This window comes from Equus przewalskii, chromosome 7 (assembly GCF_037783145.1).
Source record: "Equus przewalskii isolate Varuska chromosome 7, EquPr2, whole genome shotgun sequence".
NCBI classification, from domain to species: Eukaryota; Metazoa; Chordata; class Mammalia; order Perissodactyla; family Equidae; genus Equus; species Equus przewalskii.
The window spans coordinates 39,411,654-39,430,754 of NC_091837.1; the positions used below are offsets into that span (position 1 = coordinate 39,411,654).

The 19,101-nt window shown below is 38.8% G+C and overlaps 1 protein-coding gene across 12 annotated transcripts in view; it reads left to right on the top strand.

Annotated features, from left to right (window-relative positions):
- SPIRE1 (spire type actin nucleation factor 1) overlaps positions 1-19,101 on the top strand; it is a 216,885-nt gene that overhangs the window by 172,599 nt on the left and 25,185 nt on the right. For all 12 annotated transcript variants that reach the window (XM_070629574.1, XM_070629577.1, XM_070629566.1 and 9 more), the window contains 2 exons: positions 4,072-4,244; positions 12,856-12,946. In XM_070629574.1, coding sequence (XP_070485675.1) covers positions 4,072-4,244; positions 12,856-12,946 — 264 coding nt within the window. The remainder of the gene's footprint in view (positions 1-4,071; positions 4,245-12,855; positions 12,947-19,101) is intronic.

The following is a 19,101-nucleotide window of genomic DNA, read 5'->3' on the forward strand; positions in this document are numbered from 1 at the left end:
ACCTGCACAGTATGCATGCCCATACACTCATTATACGTTACGTATGTTTTGTGTTCTTATAGGTTGCTGTATGGTGGGTTCTGTGTTGGAAAGAAAGCTCTTGGTACTTAACCTTGGTACTGTACTTAACTTGTAAGAGTAGCAAGGAATTTTCATTTGCTTTCACTGCTTATCATTTGCTACAAGTTATTTCATACCTTAGTGTACTTTATGATTTTCACATGCTTCATTCTCATGCTACTTGTATGTTTTTTCATTGTTGCATTTTGACTAATCAATTAAAATGTCCCAAATTATGAATGGAAAGATTGATTCATTCTTCTGACCTAAATGCAAAGATTGGAATGCATTTCCTGTCTAGGTTGGAAAATTAGCAAAGTAAGGCATAAATATTTAAACGTGTAGTGTAGATAATGGCTCTCAACTTAAGTGTAGAATAAGACATAATGAAGTATGTTCTGCTGCTTACGCATGGCTTAGGAATATTAATTCTTAGTGGAAGATCTTAACAATGTATTCAACATTAATTAAGGTAACTATAATTTATTTTGCCAATGCAAATATTAAGTATATAATCTATATCCCAGTCATATTTTCTCCAACTAAATAAGACAGCAATGAGGTGTATCCGACACATAAAGTTATTACATGAAGTATTTAACATCATGGTTATGCGTTTTAGATTCTGAACGTGAGGTCTGTGACTTCCAAAGCCGTATCTAGCGTTGGAAATGTTTTTCTTACTTATGTATCACTGGTTTTTTCTCAAGAAATACTGTCTTATGTAGAAATACAAAGTTGTATCCAAGTATTTGGTTTTCTCACTTGAGACATTGAAGTAATAATGAAGTAATAATGTTCATTTGAACAAAAAAATATAATTAATCAAACTACTTGAAAATATCTCTTAAAAATATGTTGAACTGGGGGCACGCCTGGTGGCATAGCAGTTAAGTTTGCATGCTCTGCTTTGGTGGCCTGAGGTTCACCAGTTCGGATCCCGGGCATGGATTTATGTATGGCTTATCAAGCCATGCTGTCCAAGGCATCCCACGTATAAAATAGAGGAAGATGGGCAGAGATGTTGACTTAGGGCCAATCTTCCTCCGCAAAAGAGGAGGATTGGCAGTGGATGTTAGCTCAGGGGTAATCTTCCTCAAAACAAACAAACAAATGCTCAGTTGGATCTTTACAAATATGTATATGAGATAAAATCACACACAGTATTTAGTCTTTTATGTGGAGAACATCCTGAAAACTGTTACATATTTTTTTAGTTCTATTTATCTCAAAGCTTTGAATTTAGAACAAGGTGTTTATTTCAGCAGTTTCAGTGAGTGAGTTATCAATCTCATAGCACAGTGTTCAGGCAATAAGAGAGCTATTGGGCAGTTTCTCAAAGGCAGCCACTATCATTTAACAGTGTTTCCTAAACTTCAGTTCAGATCCCATCCTCGTGATTTTTACCAGACTCAAGTGCCACCAGTACTATTTACATTTTTTTTGATGTACTATAAATGCCTTTTTAAAATTTCTTAAGCAAAAAATCCATAAAATCATGTATCTAATATAGTAGTTATATATTTTTTCTGAAACATTAAGATAAATATCTAACTATTAAAACTGTTTCAGTGTTCCTCCATGCACTGCTAGTGGTTCCACCCTTAGGGAAACCCTGACTTGATAGATCGGAAATGTGAGCCCCGCCTCGGGGAGCTGACTGTGGTGGTGTTCTCGCTCCACCTCCAATGTGGGAGTGGGCTGCTAGTGGGAAAATGGTAGGAGCCTTGACTGGCATATGGATAGCTAAGAGGAGTTAAAGATGTGTGCTTTTTAATTTTGTGCTTTCTCTTGAAAGACTAACTACTGCAACAATGTGAACAATTCTCTAGGAAGTGTATGCAGTAAGATATACTTTGGATAAGATTTTTTAAATATACTTCTTTAAGACCATATTTAAACACTTACTACCTGTTTTCTTGAATAAGAATTGATCAGTTAGCCCAATCATTTCCTCCTTTGCTTTCTGGAAACTTTTAAATGACTCTCCTGGGTGTGGCAGCCTACTGCTCTCTACCTCTCCTTATGAAAGATTTATTTAAAGATTTTAACTGTTATTATTTGTGTAAAAACTTGCTGCTTTTTGCCCTTTTGTCCCCTTCAGCACACCCCCTCCCCGACTTATGTATTTGTTCTAACTACTTAATACCTGGAAAGATAGTAACAAAATAAATGCATGTGTTGTCAAATTTTCTATTAAAAATTTTCAATGATAAACAATTGATGGACAGGTCTGTCTTCTTCCTTCTTTCCTCCCTCTCTTCCTCTCTTTCTTTCCCTTTCCTTTTCCTTTCTTCATTCCTTTCTAGCTTACTCAGTTCCTTTCTTCTAGTTCACAAGGGCGTGTTCTCTGGCCCTCTTAATCTCTAAACATAAGCAGAAATTCTAAATATTAAATTAGATATATATCCTTTATAATAAATAACATATCATTCTTTTAAATAATGTCATGGAAGGTTATACTAGAACACACTTATATACTGAATATTTCCTGGAACTCCACCTCTTACACTTCAAGCATATAAATGTTATATGTTGGGAGAAAAACTACTATGACAGAACATTCTTGTATTTTATAATAACTTCAATAACAATGCTTTCCCCTCCTAAAGGAACATTAATCATGTCTTTTTCACTTTTGTGCTTAGCGTACCCTTTACCCCCAACTACAGCAGCTTCACAGACTGTCCATGTGCAGAGATCACTTCATTGTGCTGGGCCATAACTTAAATTGTGCAGTAACTCCTTTTTCTTTTAAATGCTCTAATTTAGTAGTTAGTTATTAAACTTAGTCTGTTTTAACACTTCATTTGGAATACTGAAGAAAATTAGTTCCACTTGCATTGGAAGATTACAGTCTACAGTACAAAAAGAGGAGCTTTTAGAATCAGCATTAACAAGAATTCAGGTATGAGCTCTGCCACACACTAGCTGTGTGCATCTGGCTAAGTCATCTGAGCCTTAGTGCCCTTACTACAAATGGAGATAAAAATCAGTGTTAGTAATTGCTAACATTTATTGTCTGCTGCTTTCATTATGCACCGTGTTAAGCCTTTTACACACAATTATTAACTTATTTAATCTTCACAACATGTCTATTGTTAGCCCCATTTTATAGATGAGGAAACGAGAGGTTAAGTAACTAATTCAGTATCAACCAACTAGCAGCAGAGCTAGTTTTGACTCCAAACCATCTGCTTCTTACTAAACTGTATACTCTGTACTCTATACACTGTTCTGTACTCTGCTCTGTGCTCTCTACTCTGTACTATATATTCTGTACTCTGTGCTCTGTAATATGGACTCTGTACTCTACTATATGCCGTATATACTATGCACTCTGTACTCCATATTTTATACTCTGCACTCTATACTATATACTCTATATTCTATAGTCTGTACTCTATATACTCCATGCTCTGAACTCTGTACTCTGTGCTCTGCTCTGTACTGCCGCATTCCTTTGATTTGTTGTATCGACTTTCCATCCAAATTTGAGCTCTGAATAATCTAAGTTAGTTTTATCAGAGGGAATGTATCTCAGAGTCTTTGTGTTCATGTTAAATATGTTTTTATGAATATAGATTATTAGCTTTTTGATTTTCTAAATCAAACCTTTTTCAGATCTTACAGCCGTACGCCTAATAGGCTTTGTGCATGCCATCGCTTTGCTCCATCTATCGCTAGCTCTGTAGAGCCTATAAAGTAAAACTAGCCTCTGTAGGCCTCTGGAAAATGAAGAAGTTGGAGTCAGTTATCTGTAGGATCTCTTTCAGCCCTAAATTCTAATCTTACAAATGTGAATATATAATTCTTCATTTAAAGGCTTTCTTTAATTGAATCTGACAGTTCATGTCTAATAAAAATGTTTTATATACATAGGCATTATTGTATCAAGCCTCTGTGTTCTATTTGCGTGACATTGAAATGCCATGTCACCTGGAGTGTCTTCCAAGTGCAGGTACTTAGAAAAGGGCATTTGGTCCACTGATTTCGCCTTTCTTTTGCCAGATGTAACTACCCCTGAATCTCCAAAGAACGTCGTGGAATCATCTATGGTGAATGGAGGTTTAACATCACAAACAAAAGAAAATGGCTTAAGTGCCACACAGCAGGTGCCTGTGCAGCGGAAGAAGCTCCTCAAAGCTCCAACTCTAGCTGAACTAGACAGCTCTGACTCCGAGGTGAGGTCCTGTTTCGCAAATCTTGACTCCAAGTTCAGGATGCTAATGGCCTTTGACCCAGTTTATTAATCATATTGTTTCAGTTGTTGCTTAATCTCTTCCCATTTTTTAGTGAACAAAGTTAGGCTTAAAATTCATTTGTTTAGCAGGAAATGGAACAGTGCCTTACTTACTGTTGTTTAGTAAAGACCACTATAGTGGCCATAGTTTGGAGAATAGGTTTTAAAATATTGATATAGTCTTAGATTATAGTGTGGTTAAAATAAATTAACAATTTTCAAACTTATATTATCCTAAATATTTTTCCCTTTGTTTTGGGGAAGGAAAAAGAAAAACGTATTTCCATAGATTCTTCTCTCTCTAAAATACACACACACCCCCATACTGAAGCTTGTTCTTTCTGTAATACTAATACCAATAGACAAGCCTCCCCAAAAAAACTCTCTTAATGTTCTCCAGATTCCATCTTTCACCTGCTGCCCTTCAGGGGAATATCTCACATCCTTCATGCTGATGCTGATGCTCCCAAATCTCTCTCGAGCCTCTGTCTGCAGCATCAGTACTGTATATATCTCCACTGCTCATTCCTCAAAATCAACATACGTAAAATGAAATTATATTCTTCCCTCCCTTCTCCCTCGTCTCCCGCCAAACCAAGCAGCACACACACACACACAGCTAGCTGCTCGTCTTCTGTTTGCTATCTTGGTTTCTGGCTCCATCTCTCCACATTCATCCAAGTTAGAATCTGAGGAATTATTCTTTAATTCCCTTCTCATCAGTCTCTACCCGTAATCCAGGCAATACCAATAATAACAATTTTGCTACTAAATATTTTTCAAACATTAAGAGCAATAAACACTCTTGTTACTCCCTGACCAGTACACACTCTCATGCGTGCTCTCTCTCATCAGTCTGTTTGATCCTTCTTCTTCCGAGCTTCCCCAATTCCGTCTTGCAATGCCACCCCTAGAGTCTTCGTCACTCTTGCTTAAAATCTTTTGAAGGCTCCCTGCCACTTAGAGGATTAAGTTCATGTCCCCTAATAAGATGCATAAGAGCCTCCATGATCTGATGCCTGAGACACCACTCCTGCCTCACAGTTTACACTTCAGGCACACTCAGCCATTTGTTCCTTCCTGCACATTCTCTCATTCCTCGGCTCTGTGCTTGGTAGCCATGTCTGCAGTCTACCCCTCTTCCTAAGTCCTGTTCATCTTTTAACAGTCAGCATGTCCCTCACCTTCTCTTCTCCCCAGCACCAATAACCCATTAGGACTCCCAACTCTGTGATTCCATAGCAACCTTCCTAGCACTCTGTTAGGTTAGAGCACCTAACGCTTTGTAATATAAGTATCCATTTATTTCTCTCTCTCTCTCCCTGCAGAGTGTAAGCTCTCTGAGAGGAAGGCCTTGCCAAATTCACTTTATATCCCCAGTGCCTAACACCCAGTAGATGCTCAAATATTTAAATAAATTTATGCTAACCTCTGAGAAGAACTGAGATTAAAAGAGCATCTAGCTCTGTACTGTCCAATACAGTAGCCGCTAACCATTGTGACTATTGAAATTTAAACTATATTAAAATTAAATAAATTTAAAACTCAGTCAGTCACAGTTCTCAAGTGCTTAGTAGCTATGTGTGGCTAGGGGTGTCCATACTGGAGGGTGCAGACAACAGGGCCACGCTCACAGAGAGCCCTGTTGGACAGCACTGGTCTACAGGTGCAAGGAGCACTCCTTCCTGTCACACCCACTGGCCCACTTTTAACTCCTTTCCTAGTCCTCCTTTCCTCACCCTCTGAGGCAAGACTGTGCACCAGGCCATGATAAGATAAATGGGCAGCCTCTACAATCTTCTTTGTTGTCATTTTTTTGAAGATATAGTACTAAAGCCCCAAATCCAAATCTTGAGATGATTTTCTAGACAGTTCTCTTAGAGGGAAGCCATTCTTGCACAGCTGCTCATCATCAGTTAGAATACGAAGAGAAGTGTTAGAGCTAGGTTTCAGCTAACTCTGAACTCTTTGTTCAGACTCTTTGGCCACTGGGTTAAGCCTGGATGAATCATAAGAATCATCATGCTTAGTCAGTGGTAGTAGAAATCTCAGATTCATGGAACAAAGTGAAAATCTTGGACAGGGGCCTAGAATTAAGCATGTTTCTCCTTTCCTCTTCAATTTAAAGTTGATATTTTTAAGTACTAAGGGAAAACTAGTCAAAGGTCCTCAATGTGGAATGTCTTATGTGCCTTTTTTGAAACTTGTGAATATAGAATTTTAAAACTTCTAAATGTAATTTTAAAGCTTCTAAATATGTTTAAACTTTAGCATTTAGGAAACACAGGTAAGCAGAAGCTTTTATTTTTAAATAGCTATATTTCAATCTTGGGCTTTGTAATAATCAAAGTTTCAGTAGAGTTTCTGTTGATGAAACTCAGCTTTACTTTAATAGTGGTAGATTAGTTGTGTTCATCCTAAAATACTCTCGTAACTTTAGCTACTTTAAGATTATCTATCAGCTGATTAAAGCCAACTCAGAAGCGTGTCTGTTGTAAAGCCTGATAACGAACTGAGGTTTCTGCAGACATGAATGAAGCATCTCAAAACCCAAACCAGGTTTCCCAGAAGTGTAAATTAGTGAGGACAGTTGTCCACACAGACCTACCATGGGTTCTGGCTCTGGCTTTGTGGACAGGACACAAGAGTAGATCCATCTTCCTGTCAGCCATCACATGACCTCCATCCGATGAGGGGAGTTGATGCTGGAATCCTCCACTTCCAGAACGTGGCCGTTCTACCCAGAAGTGTGAAAGTGGAAAAGACGCTGAAGAATTCTGCCTTTTCTAAATTGGTGAATGGGTATTCTTTTCCCTACCTTATTATTTCCTGGTGTCAGGGAATTCTTAAACCACGACTGATTTACCTCTGGTCGTATTTGTTCACTTAAATAAATGGCCACAAATAACAAGACAGTTAGATACGTCTCATATCACATTACACAGACTGTCATCATTCACATTTTATAGTAATGCTTTGTTCCCTGCTTTTTATATATTCTTTAGCTCTTCTATTTATTCTTTTCACCTATTTCTTTTTTTCCAATGCCACTCCATTTTTTCCATTTAAGTATATATTGAATGCCTTCAGTAAGCACTAAACGTAGAGGCAGAAATACCATGGGCTTTGCCCTCCCATTGCTTATAGTCTAAATTGGAAATAAAAAACATATACCTAAGAATCATTGCAAGTGTTCACTGAGCCCACACACCCTGCCAGGCACTGTTGGAAGCTCTGTAGTGTATGACAACACCACAGGGGCTGAGAGACTGGAGAAGCCTCCTGGAAAAGGCAGGACTTGGGCGTAGCATCGGGTGAGTGTAGCAGCTGGGCAGAGGGCTTTCCACTCTGTTGTGTGGCCCTTGCCTTGCCATGTCACAACAGATTTACGTGGTGCTCCCCTACCAGCCCTGACTTTCCCTGAGGGCAGAAGTGTGGTCTGATTCGAAGCTCTCTTTACTTCACATCAGCTATGTCAGTTATGCAAACTTGTCTAATGAATTCCTGGCTGAGGTTGCACCATGAACAAAGACTAAGTCAAGATTCAAGGCTCTGGTTAGAGGACAGTAGAGACTGAATAAAGAGGAGTCTCAGAAAAGGCTGGTCTTATTCTTTTTCTTCCATCCTCTCTATTTTATCACCTACTTCCCCATTTTTCGTCCTTCTCTCTCATTTAATGAGTGGCTTCCAAACTTTTTTTAAGCATCAAAACTTTTTCTTCTCATCAAACCTACAGAAATAGAGTGTCAGTTAGCTGGAAATGGAAGTGTGGAATAGAGCCCTGTGCACCCCCGCCCATCTTTTAGGGTCTCGCCTATGGCCTCATAGAGCAATGTGAAATTTCTTTTCCATTCTAAGAGGAAGTGTTCCCTTAGGAGATTACAGCAGTCAGCTGACACTGCACTTCTCACCAGTGAGTCTGCCTGCTTCTCCTGCTCCTTGCATGGGCCTCTTTGCCTACTCTTTGTACTGAAGCCCTTGAAATGGGGAAGGAGAGAGCAGAACCTCCCTCAGGGGGGAAGCTGCACACCGAGCACTTTATTCACTCCTGACACAGGAAATGCTGTTATGCTTGTTTAATTTCTCCTATTAACTTACTAGTCTCATCCCATCAGAGGGTTTTTTTTTTCTTTTTTTTACATTTTAAGAAATATCTTTCAACCACCAAAATACCAACTGTATGGTAAACTTTTTCATATATGATCTCATTCAATCTTCTCTTCCATAGAGACTTCATATTAAGAGATACCTTCCACCAGTCACAGGATATCACCTCTGCTCACCTGTACACTTTTTGTTTGATTACCTGGTCCACCGGAACTTTCCTATTGCTCATTGCTGTCTTTGAGGTTTAACTTAAACTTGGATCCATATTATCACAAAGAAAAGTTTACTGTTTGAATAATCTCTATTTAGTTCTGAATTTCCCTGTAATCAGTCAATGTATTACTATAAATCAAATATTCCTATGAAATATAATATTAATGAATTATTTACTTTATCAATATAAACTCAACTGCTTATGCAAAAAAAAAAACTCCTTCTTAATCATTTTAAGAACTGTGAGACACTAACTTGCCTTTTAATTTTCTTAATGCCATAAGTTTGTTGTTCAACCGAGGAAATGCATTTTTTTTCCTTTCTATCAACTGAGAACTCCAGTTACAAAACCAGCAAACTTATTTTTTTCCTTTAGACTTACCCAATAGCTTTATACATTTAAATAATAATAATAATAATAATTAAATAATAAGCATTAACTGCAAGCTGAAATTGGTGTCTTTTGAAAGTTTCTAGTTGTTAAACTTGGCCATTGGTAGTGACCCAGAAACCTTACACCTGTCGTTAGGCCTTAGAAACAGGTTATCTAATCTGCTGTTTTACCAGAACGGGAACTAACCCATGTTATTTACTTAACAAAGTATCATGAGCATTTTCCCATCTGATTCAATATCCTTTTCCAAAATGATGCCTCATATCTGTGTGGTATCCATCATAATAATTGACCATATTTTATTTAACCAGTCCGCTCCTTTTGAACATGTAGGTTATTTCCACTTTTCTACCAGTATAAATAACAATACTCTTGTAAACATCCTTATGATACATTTCTGCTTTGAATTATTTTTCAGACTATTTCTAGAAGTATATTTGCTAGGTGAAAAAATGCACATTTTTATAACTCTTGATACATATTGCCATGTTCCTTAAAGAAAGCTATAATACCAACTTTTTGTTGGGCCTACTCTATGCTATACTTTAGATATTATAAATTCATTAGTCTTTGCAGAGACCCTGGAAAGCAACTATGATCCTTATGTAAAAGATAAGGAAACAGATACACAGACAGTTTTTGTCTTTGAACTTAAACCATTAAAGAGTTAGTAAATGATAAAGTCGGATTTGAAACCCAAGTCTAACTCCAAAGTATGTATATCTCGTGTACTCGCTCGTGTTCCAACTAGCAGTATATGAGAATACCTGAATAAAATTTTAAAAATTTAAACTGGAAGGAGCCTTAGAAATCTTGTTCAACATCATTACTTTCAGTGAAAACACTGAGCCTCTAGTAGAGAGAGAGAGACCAAGTTTAAAAAGCCCTATAACTTTTTAGTAGCAGAACCTCCAGTCAACTAGACCTCCCAATACCAGACCTTTTTTCTGTCACTCCATTTTTTTTTCCTCCTAGAAATCTAGCTTCAATATTTCTTGCTTACCTTTAATAACCTCTGCTAGCCTATCCCCGGTGGTCTAGTGGTTCAGATCCTGCACTCTCACCCTCACAGCCCAGGTTCATTTCCTGTCAGGGAACCACACCCCCATCTATCCGTTGTCATACTTTGGTGGCTGCATGTAGCTGTGATGCTGAAAGCTATGCTACTGGTATTTCAAATACCAGCAAGGTCACCCATGGTGGACAGGTTTCAGCAGAGCCTCCAGACTAAGGCAGACTGGGAAGAAGGACCTGGCGACCCACCTCCAAAAAAATTGGCCATGAAAACCCTATGAATAGCAGCAGAGCATTGTCTGATATAGCACCAGAAGGTGAGAGGAAGGCAGAAAAAGACCAGGCAGGATTCCACTCTGCTGTATACAGGGTCACTAAGAGTCGGAATCACCTTGATGGCACTAAAAACAACAACAACCCTATCCTCGGTAACTTTTTAGAAATGAAGATAAGTTTGATTGTAGCCATATAGGAAAGCCAAGTAAAAGAGCTACATCTGAGCCTTCACTGGGCTTGTTTTTCAGGAAAAGGCAGATTTGCATTCCTGGTAAGTGAGTTAGGTGGCCACGCTGGCCTCTGAGCGGATTCTGGCAGCCTTCAGTGACAGTGCCTCCCTTGGGGCAAAGCAGCAGTGAAAAAGCAGCTGCAATTCTGTAAGTGACCTCATGAGAGCCAGGACCTGGGTAAGAGTTAAGAATCACTGGTCAGGATGTAGAACTAGAAAAGGCCTAACTTAGTGAATGTCAGAGACTAACCTGGGATCAGATAATATAAACCAGCAGATTTCGGAAACTAAGCTAGGCAGTAGAAAATACAGAGATATCAGAGACCCTATCAGAGACCCATCACACTCCCTTAGACCGTCAAAAAGTGTTCAGTCAATGGGATTGGACATTACAGGGCAAGAATCAAGGAGGAGTCCACACACACATTGTCTTACTCAGGAGATCTGACCTCTTAAAAGCCCCTGGTTCCCCTTTTAGGTGTCTTTGTGATTCCTCTGGGGCAAGAACTAATCCTGGTGAAGATTAGTTTTCGAATAGTCAGAAAACTGGGTGCAGCTGCCTGAGGTGGGCATGCAAGGACAGAGGACCATCAACACCTTGTGGGAGCAAATCCCAAAAGGCCCTGAACCACACCAGTGTCCACACAATTTTTCTGTCTCCTACAAACTGACTTGCAGTCACCCCACCTGCCCCAGGACAAGCTCTTGGCTGTTCACAGTGGGAACATTAAATCAGTAAGGAGGAGTTGGGTGAAAGCTGTGGACATGTCTCAGAGTTCCCAAAAATGAGGCTTCCAAAAGTGTTTCTAGGGGACCAGCCTGATGGGGTAGTGGTCAAGTTTGCATGCTCTGCTTTGGCGGCCCGGGGTTCCTGGGTTCGGATCATGGGCACAGACCTACACGCCGCTCATCAAGCCTTGCTGTGGTGGCATCCCACATACAAAATAGAGGAAGATCACCATGGATGTTGGCTCAGGGATAACCTTCCTCAAGCAATAGATAGATAGATAGGTAGATGGATGGATAGTATTTCTAGGGAAGATGGGCTGAAGTATATGAAGCAGGAGAATGGTCTCTGCTCTTTAAATCAGGGTAGCACCCACCTCATAATTATTTGGGAAGTACTGTGTATAACTCCTTTTTTCTTTTCCTAAGAGATACTTTTGGCTTTTATTTCCTTTTGACCTTCCATAAGCAGAAGGAGATCATTGTAGTTGCTTGCTAGCTTTTCTGGAGATTTGTGTGACCTACACCATGACTGGGGTTGAGGCTTTGCTTACATGGCTTGATTTGCCCTTCATGGTAAGTACCAAGAGAGTGGAGGTCATTGTTCAAGCCTTCTGTGTTTGAACTGTGTGGTTTACACAGCCTTTCTTCTGTTCTTTGATCAGATCCTTTGTATCATAACTTGTTTGAAACTAATGCTTTCAGCAAGTAGGCTTTAGGTGAGGTGAGTTTTTAGTGACTGGCTAATTATTAAAGTCACCCTAACTAAGTAGGTCAGAGAGAATTTTCACTAATGTCTCCCATAGTCTTAGATTAATATATTAACCTAATTTTCTTTCTTCTGTATTTAAAAATATTTGGCAATTTTCTATAGATATTATCGAAATAAGTTGTCTTCTAGTTAATATATATCCCCCATCACATAGTAGCTGGTAAATTTTTCATGAATAAATATTGTACATCATTTTGGTATGGCCCAATCAAATTAAGGTCACTTCTCACTGGTAATAGGAACTTAAATTTTATTTGGCACCATGTAGACGTTTTTCTAGATTCATGTGACATATCATGAAATATTTATTTTCGTCCATTGATTCAACAAATATTTATTCATTACTTACTAAGTGATGGGTTTGATACTAGGTAACAACAATGAACAAGATACACAGCATCTACCTCATGGGATTCCCAGTCTATTACTTTTATAAATGTGTTAAATATTCTTCTAATAATAGTTTAACCACCATCTGTTGTGTGCCAGGTAATGTGTTACGTATTTTGAATGCATTGTCTCATCTAATCCTTCTGATAACCCTGTGAAAAAGAGGGTATTATACACCCTATTTTACAAATGATGAAACTAAGATAAGAAACTTGCTCAATGTCACATCACTCTAATAAGGGACAAAACCAGGACACAAACCCAGGCATGTCTAATTTTAGATCCCTTCTAATTTGTCTTCTACTTGCCTTGAAACTTTGACATAATTTGGTGCCTCATGTTAAAATAAATATTTAATAGTAAAATGTTATTAATTAGCACAAGAGCACTAATGTCTAAGGAATCTATTTCTTTGCCCATACATTTCTCAGGGAGAAACTCTGCACAAGTCAACCAGCAGTAGCAGTGTGTCCCCCTCTTTCCTTGAAGATCCTTTATTGGAGGCTGTGTCCACAAGGAAGAGTGAGTATTTGTGGTACAAAGAACTAGCATTGGATACCTTAAAAACACTGGATCTAGAATAGGGAATCACAAAGTGTTTTGTGATCATTTGGGATAGAAAGAACTAACCCTGGAATTTCACTAATCAGGCACAGAAATATTCAGTTATTTTCCTAGAGTGACAACATAAGGTAGGGCTAAACTGATAACTGGGCCTCAGGTTCTTAACTTAGATCAATCACCTTTGGGTTTACAGATAATAGTTGTAAGGAATAAGTCAACTGTGTGTATTTATTAGATTAATTACCTTCTTATCTCAGTTTAAGTCAGAAGCCCTAAATAATCACACTTCTTATCATCCCCTCCATACACATACACATATATATATCCATACCCACATACACACATATATAGTAAAAAACAACTTTTATAACTTCTCAGGCAATGCGTTCTGAACACAGAATCTAAAGTTAAGTGATTTCTAAATGCTTTTAGTAATCTTTTTCATTTATAAGATCATTATAAAGGATTAGAAATTATTTATTAAGGGGGAGGATTCTGGGAAGAAGGCAGAGTCGAAAGCCCTAGGAATCTGTCTTCCTACCTAGACACAATTGCACTGATGGAATCTGTCTGATGTAACTATTTTGGAACTCTGGAGTCTGTAGAAGGTTTGCAGCTTCCTGGGGAAGACTTGGATGGTAAATTGTGGTTAATTTCAGCTCTCAGCACAATAGTAGATACTCATTACCCACCTCTAGCCACATGGTAGGCAGCTGTGTACTGTTCCTAAAGCAGTTTGCACACAGCTTGCAGGAGCCAGGGTAGGTAAAAAGGACCCTGCCCTCCAAATATTAGGAATCTGTGCTCTGATTGCTGCTTCTGATTCCAAAGGTAAAAAGAGGGTGGACAGCCATTGTTGCATTATTGCTAGCTTTCCCCCACTCCAACCTGAAGTGATTTCCAGGGAATTTAAAGGGAAGATGCCCTTCCCCTCTCTTCATTTTTCACTTTGTCATCTTTTGGGAGCTAGACATTAAAGACCAGGACATTCAGAAACAGTTGCATATATGAGGAAAATTTGAAAGTGATTATGCAAGCCCAGAGAATGACTCAGAAAAAACCTAAGGAGATCTTAAGTTTACACTTCAGGCTGATCTTCAGCCCAGAGACAGCCTACAACAATAAAAACAAATAACAAAAACAAGCAAACTCTGGGAAAAATCCGATTTCCAGAGTTACCACATTATTAAATTCCAGTGTCCAGTGTTCAAAAAAATCACAAGGCGTATAAAGAAAAAGGAAAGTATGACCCAGTCAGAGAAAAAAAACAATCAGCAGAAACTGTCCCAGAAAAACACCTGATGACAGATATACTAGACAAGACTTTAAAACAACTGTTTTAAAGATGCTGGAAGAAAGAAAGGAAGATATGGAGAAAGTCAAGAAAACAATGTGTGAACAAAATGGAAATATCAATAAAGAGATAGATAACCTAAAAAGAAATTCTGGAGGTGAAAAGTACAATAACTGATATGAAAAATTCACTAGAGGGATTCAAAGGCAGAAGAAAGAATCAGCACATTTACAGATAGCACAGTGGAAATTATCAAATCTGAAAAACAGAAGGAAAAGGGATTGAAGAAAAGTGCAGACTGAGGGACCTGTGGGACTTCACGAAGCAGACCAACATATGCATTGTGGGAGTCCCAGAGGAGAGGAAGGTAAGAAAGGGGCAAAAATAATATTTGCATAAATAATGGCTAAAACTTCCCAAATTTGATGAAAGACATGAATATAAACATCCAAGAAGCTCAGCTCAGATGAATTCAAAGAGACCCACACCGAGACACGTTATAATCAGCCTTTCAAACGACACAGACAAAGAGAGACTCTTGAAGGCAGCAAGAGAGAAGCAAGTCATCACATACAGGGGTCTCAATAAGATCTTCAGCAAGTTTCTCTTCAGAAACTTGGGAGGGCAGAAGACAGTGGGCCTACCCATGTATTCAAAGTACTAAAAGAAAAAAATACATCAAGAATCCTATATTCAGCAACACTGTCCTTGAAAAGTGACGGAGAAATCAAGACATTCCCAGATAAACAAAAGCTGGGGGAGTTCATGACCATTAGACCTTCCCTGCAAGGATGCTCAACAGGCATGCTTTAACCACAGGGTTAAATGAAAGGACACTAGACGGTAACTTGAAGCCACATGAGAAATAAAGATCTTAATAAAGGTAAATACATAAGCATTTATAAAAGCTAATATTACTGTAACAATGATTTGTAACTGCACTTTTTGTTTTCTCTATGATTTAAGAGATTACCTTTAAAGAAAAAACAATTGTTAGTGTAAAAGCTAATATTACTGTAACTTTGGTTTGTAACTCCAAATCTTGTTTTCTACATAATTTGAGAGACTAATGCATTTAAAAGAATTGTTAGTCTATATTTTGGGGCAATGTATAAAGATGTAATTTTGTGACACCATCAACCAAAAGGGATGGAGATCGAGCTACATAGGAGCACAGGTTTTGTGTGTTATGAAGTTAAGCTGATATAAATCTAAATTAGAGTGTTATAACTTGAAGATGTTAAATGTAATCCCCATGGTAACCACAAAGAAAATAGCTATAGAATATACATAAAAGGAAATGGGAAAGGAATTTAAACATTCACTACAAAAATCAACTAAACACAGGGGCTGGCCCCGTGGCCGAGTGGTTGGGTTCGCGCGCTCCGCTGCAGGCGGCCCAGTGTTTCATTGGTTCGAATCCTGGGCGTGGACATGGCACTGCTCATCAAACCACCCTGAGGCAGCGTCCCACATGCCACAACTAGAAGGACCCACAACGAAGAATATACAACTATGTACCGGGGGGGCTTTGGGGAGAAAAAGGAAAAAATAAAATCTTTAAAAAAAAAAAATCAACTAAACACAAAAGAAGACAGGAATGCAGGAAACAAGGGACAAAAAGTTATAAGGTATATAAAAAACAAATAGGACAATGAGAGAAGTAAGTTCCCCTGTATCAGTAATTACTTTAAACATAAATGGATTAAACTCTAATCAAAAGACAGAGATTGGCAATGTCAGCATCATGGCAGAGTGAGCTGTTCTCTTAGTCCATCCCCCTGAAGACACAACAAAAAGGACATTCATTAACCAACAGAGGACATCCACACACTACAATAGATATCAAAGAGATCCACTCAGCCATATGTCTGAAGGTTAAGGATACTGGATCCCACAGGAAGCAGTGGCAGGAGGTAAGCAGATCTCCCCCTCCCCAGCAGCAGCCATCTAGGGTGTGGGACCTCGCGCAGCAGCTGATGTGCAACTCTGAGAGGAGACGGGGGAAAAGGCAGCCCTTTGCAGGAACTTTCACTCTCAGGGTTGCTTCCCAGCCCACAGGAATTCTCTACACTGAGGTGGATCACTCACCATGGGGGTGCCCCCACCAAGCTGAACAGTCCAAGTAGGCCACCAGTGAGTGCAGAGCAGGAATACAGGCAGAAAAGAAAGCATCCCCCCATGCTGCCTGGTGCACCAGCTTGGCTGGTCACCCAGGGTAGGGGATCTGTGCCAGAGTGCCTGTGCCTGCATGTGTGAAGCAGCAGTGTCCAACAGGCAAACACAGACGGGCCCTGTCGGCACAGCTTCCAACAGATGGAAACAACTACCAGTGCATGCAGCAAGCTCAGAAAACACAGCTCCTGCAACCCCCAAGTAGTGGCAGGTGGAACCTGCATCCAGATACTACCACTGTATGCTGGCAAAGGTCTACCCCACCAAACAGCATGAAGAAATACATTAACACTCCAGACCAGAAGGAAAATGACAAGTGTCTAGAAACCAATCCTGAAGTCACAGAAATTTACAATCTAAATGATTCAAACTAGCTATCATAAAGAAACTCAATGAGTTACAAGAAAACTCAGAAAGACAGTTCAGTGAACTCAGGAATAAAATTAATGAGCAGAGAGAATTCTTCACAAAAGAAATTGAAACTCTAAAAAAAAAAAAAACCAAACAAATGCCTAGAGATGAAGAACATGATGAGATTTTTTAAAAAATAGAATCCTTAAAAAACAGAGCTCACATTATGGAGGACAGAATTAGTAATGTATAGGACAGAAATATAGAAATGCTGGGTCCAGCTCTGTGGCTGAGTGGTTAAAGTTCCACATGCTCTGCTTCGATGGCCTGGGTTCATGGGTTCGGATCCTGGGCAGAGACCTAGTCTACTCACCAACCATGCCATGGAGGTGTCCCATGTACAGAAACAGAGGAAGATTGGCACAGATGTTAGCTCAGGGCTAGTCTTCCTTGAGAAAAAAAAAAAAAAAAAGAGGATTTTCAATGGATGTTAGCTCAGGGCTAATCTTCTTCAGCAGAAAAAAAGAAAGGAAGAAAGAAAGAAGTATAGAAATGCTTCAGGTGGAGGAGGAGGACAGACCTAAAACTAAAAAGAAATGAAGAAGTTCTGCAAGAAATATCTGGCTCAATTAGGAAATGCAACATAAGGATTATAGGTATTCAAGAGGGAGAAGAGAGAGAGAAAGGAGCAGAAAGCTTGTTCAAAGAAATAATAGCTGAGAACTTCCCAAACCTGGGGAAGGAGCTGGAATTACATGTAAATGAAGCCAACAGAACTCCAAATTACATCAATGTAAAAAGACTTTCTCCAAGGCATATATTAGTAAAATAAGCAAAAGTCAATGACAAAGAAAAAATATTAAGGGCAGCAAGGTGGAATAAAATAACCAACAAAGGAACCCTTATTAGGCTTTCAGCAAATTTCTCAGCAGAAACCTTAGAGGCTAGGAGAGAGTGGAATGATATATTCAAAATACTGAAAGACAAAAGCTTTTAGCCAAGAATACTCTATCCATTGAAACTATCCTTCAGAGATGATGGAGAAATAAAAACTTTCCCCCGATAAACAAAAACTGAGGAAGTTCATTGCCACAAGACCCGCCCCCACAAGAAATGATCAAGAATGCCCTCATACCTGAAAAAAAAAAAGATTTACAAAGCCTTGAGCAAAGAGATAAATAGACAAAATCAGAAAATTGCAGCTATCAGAACAGTTAGCAAACAATTATAGCGTTAAAGATAAAGGGAAGGAAAGCCTCAAAAATAACTGTCATCACTTCATTTTAATGACAAACTCACAACATAAAATGGAATAACTTGTGACAACAATAACTTAGGGAAGAGGAAAGGGAAGGAACCTGCTTAGGCTAAGGAGATAAAAGGCTATCAGAAAATGGACTATCTCATCTAGGAGATCTTTTATACAAATCTCATGGTAGCACTGAACAAAAAAATCACAACAGAGATACAAATGATAAATAAAGAGAAAACCGTCATAGAAAATCACCAAACTGAAATGGCAGTTGGAAATACATGGGATGAAAAGCAAGGGAAATACAAAACAACTGGCAAACAAGGGATAAAATGGCAGTATTAAGCCCTCATATGTCAATAATCACTCTAAATGTAAATGGATTGAATTCTCCAATCAAAAGACACAGAGTGACAGGATGGACTAAAGAACAAGACCCACAATAGGCTGCCTCCAGAAAATACATCTCAACTCTAAAGAGAAACACAGGCTGAGAGTGAAGAGATAGAAGACGACACTCTAAGCAAATGGCAAACAAAAGAAAGCAAGTGTTGCCATACTTACATCAGACAAAGTAGACTTCAGATAAAAAAGGCAATGAGACACAAAGAGGGGCAATATATGATGATAAAGGGGACATTCCACCAAGAGGACATAACACTTATGAATATCTATGCACCTAACACAGGAACACCAAAGTACGTAAAGCAACTATTGACAACAGACCTAAAGGGAGAAATTAACAGCAACACAATAATAGTAGGGGACCTCAACACCCCACTTACATCAATGGATAGATCATCCAGACAGAAAATCCACACGGAAATAGTGGAATTAAACAAAAAACTAGACCCGATGGACTTAACAGATATATAGAGAACACTCCAGCCAAAAACAGCAGAATACACGTTTTTCTCAAGTGCACATGGAACACTCTCAAGGATAGACCATATGTTGTGAACAAAGCAAGCCTCAACAAATTTAAGAAGATTGAAATCATATCAAGCATCTTTTCCAACAATAATGCTATGAAACTAGAAA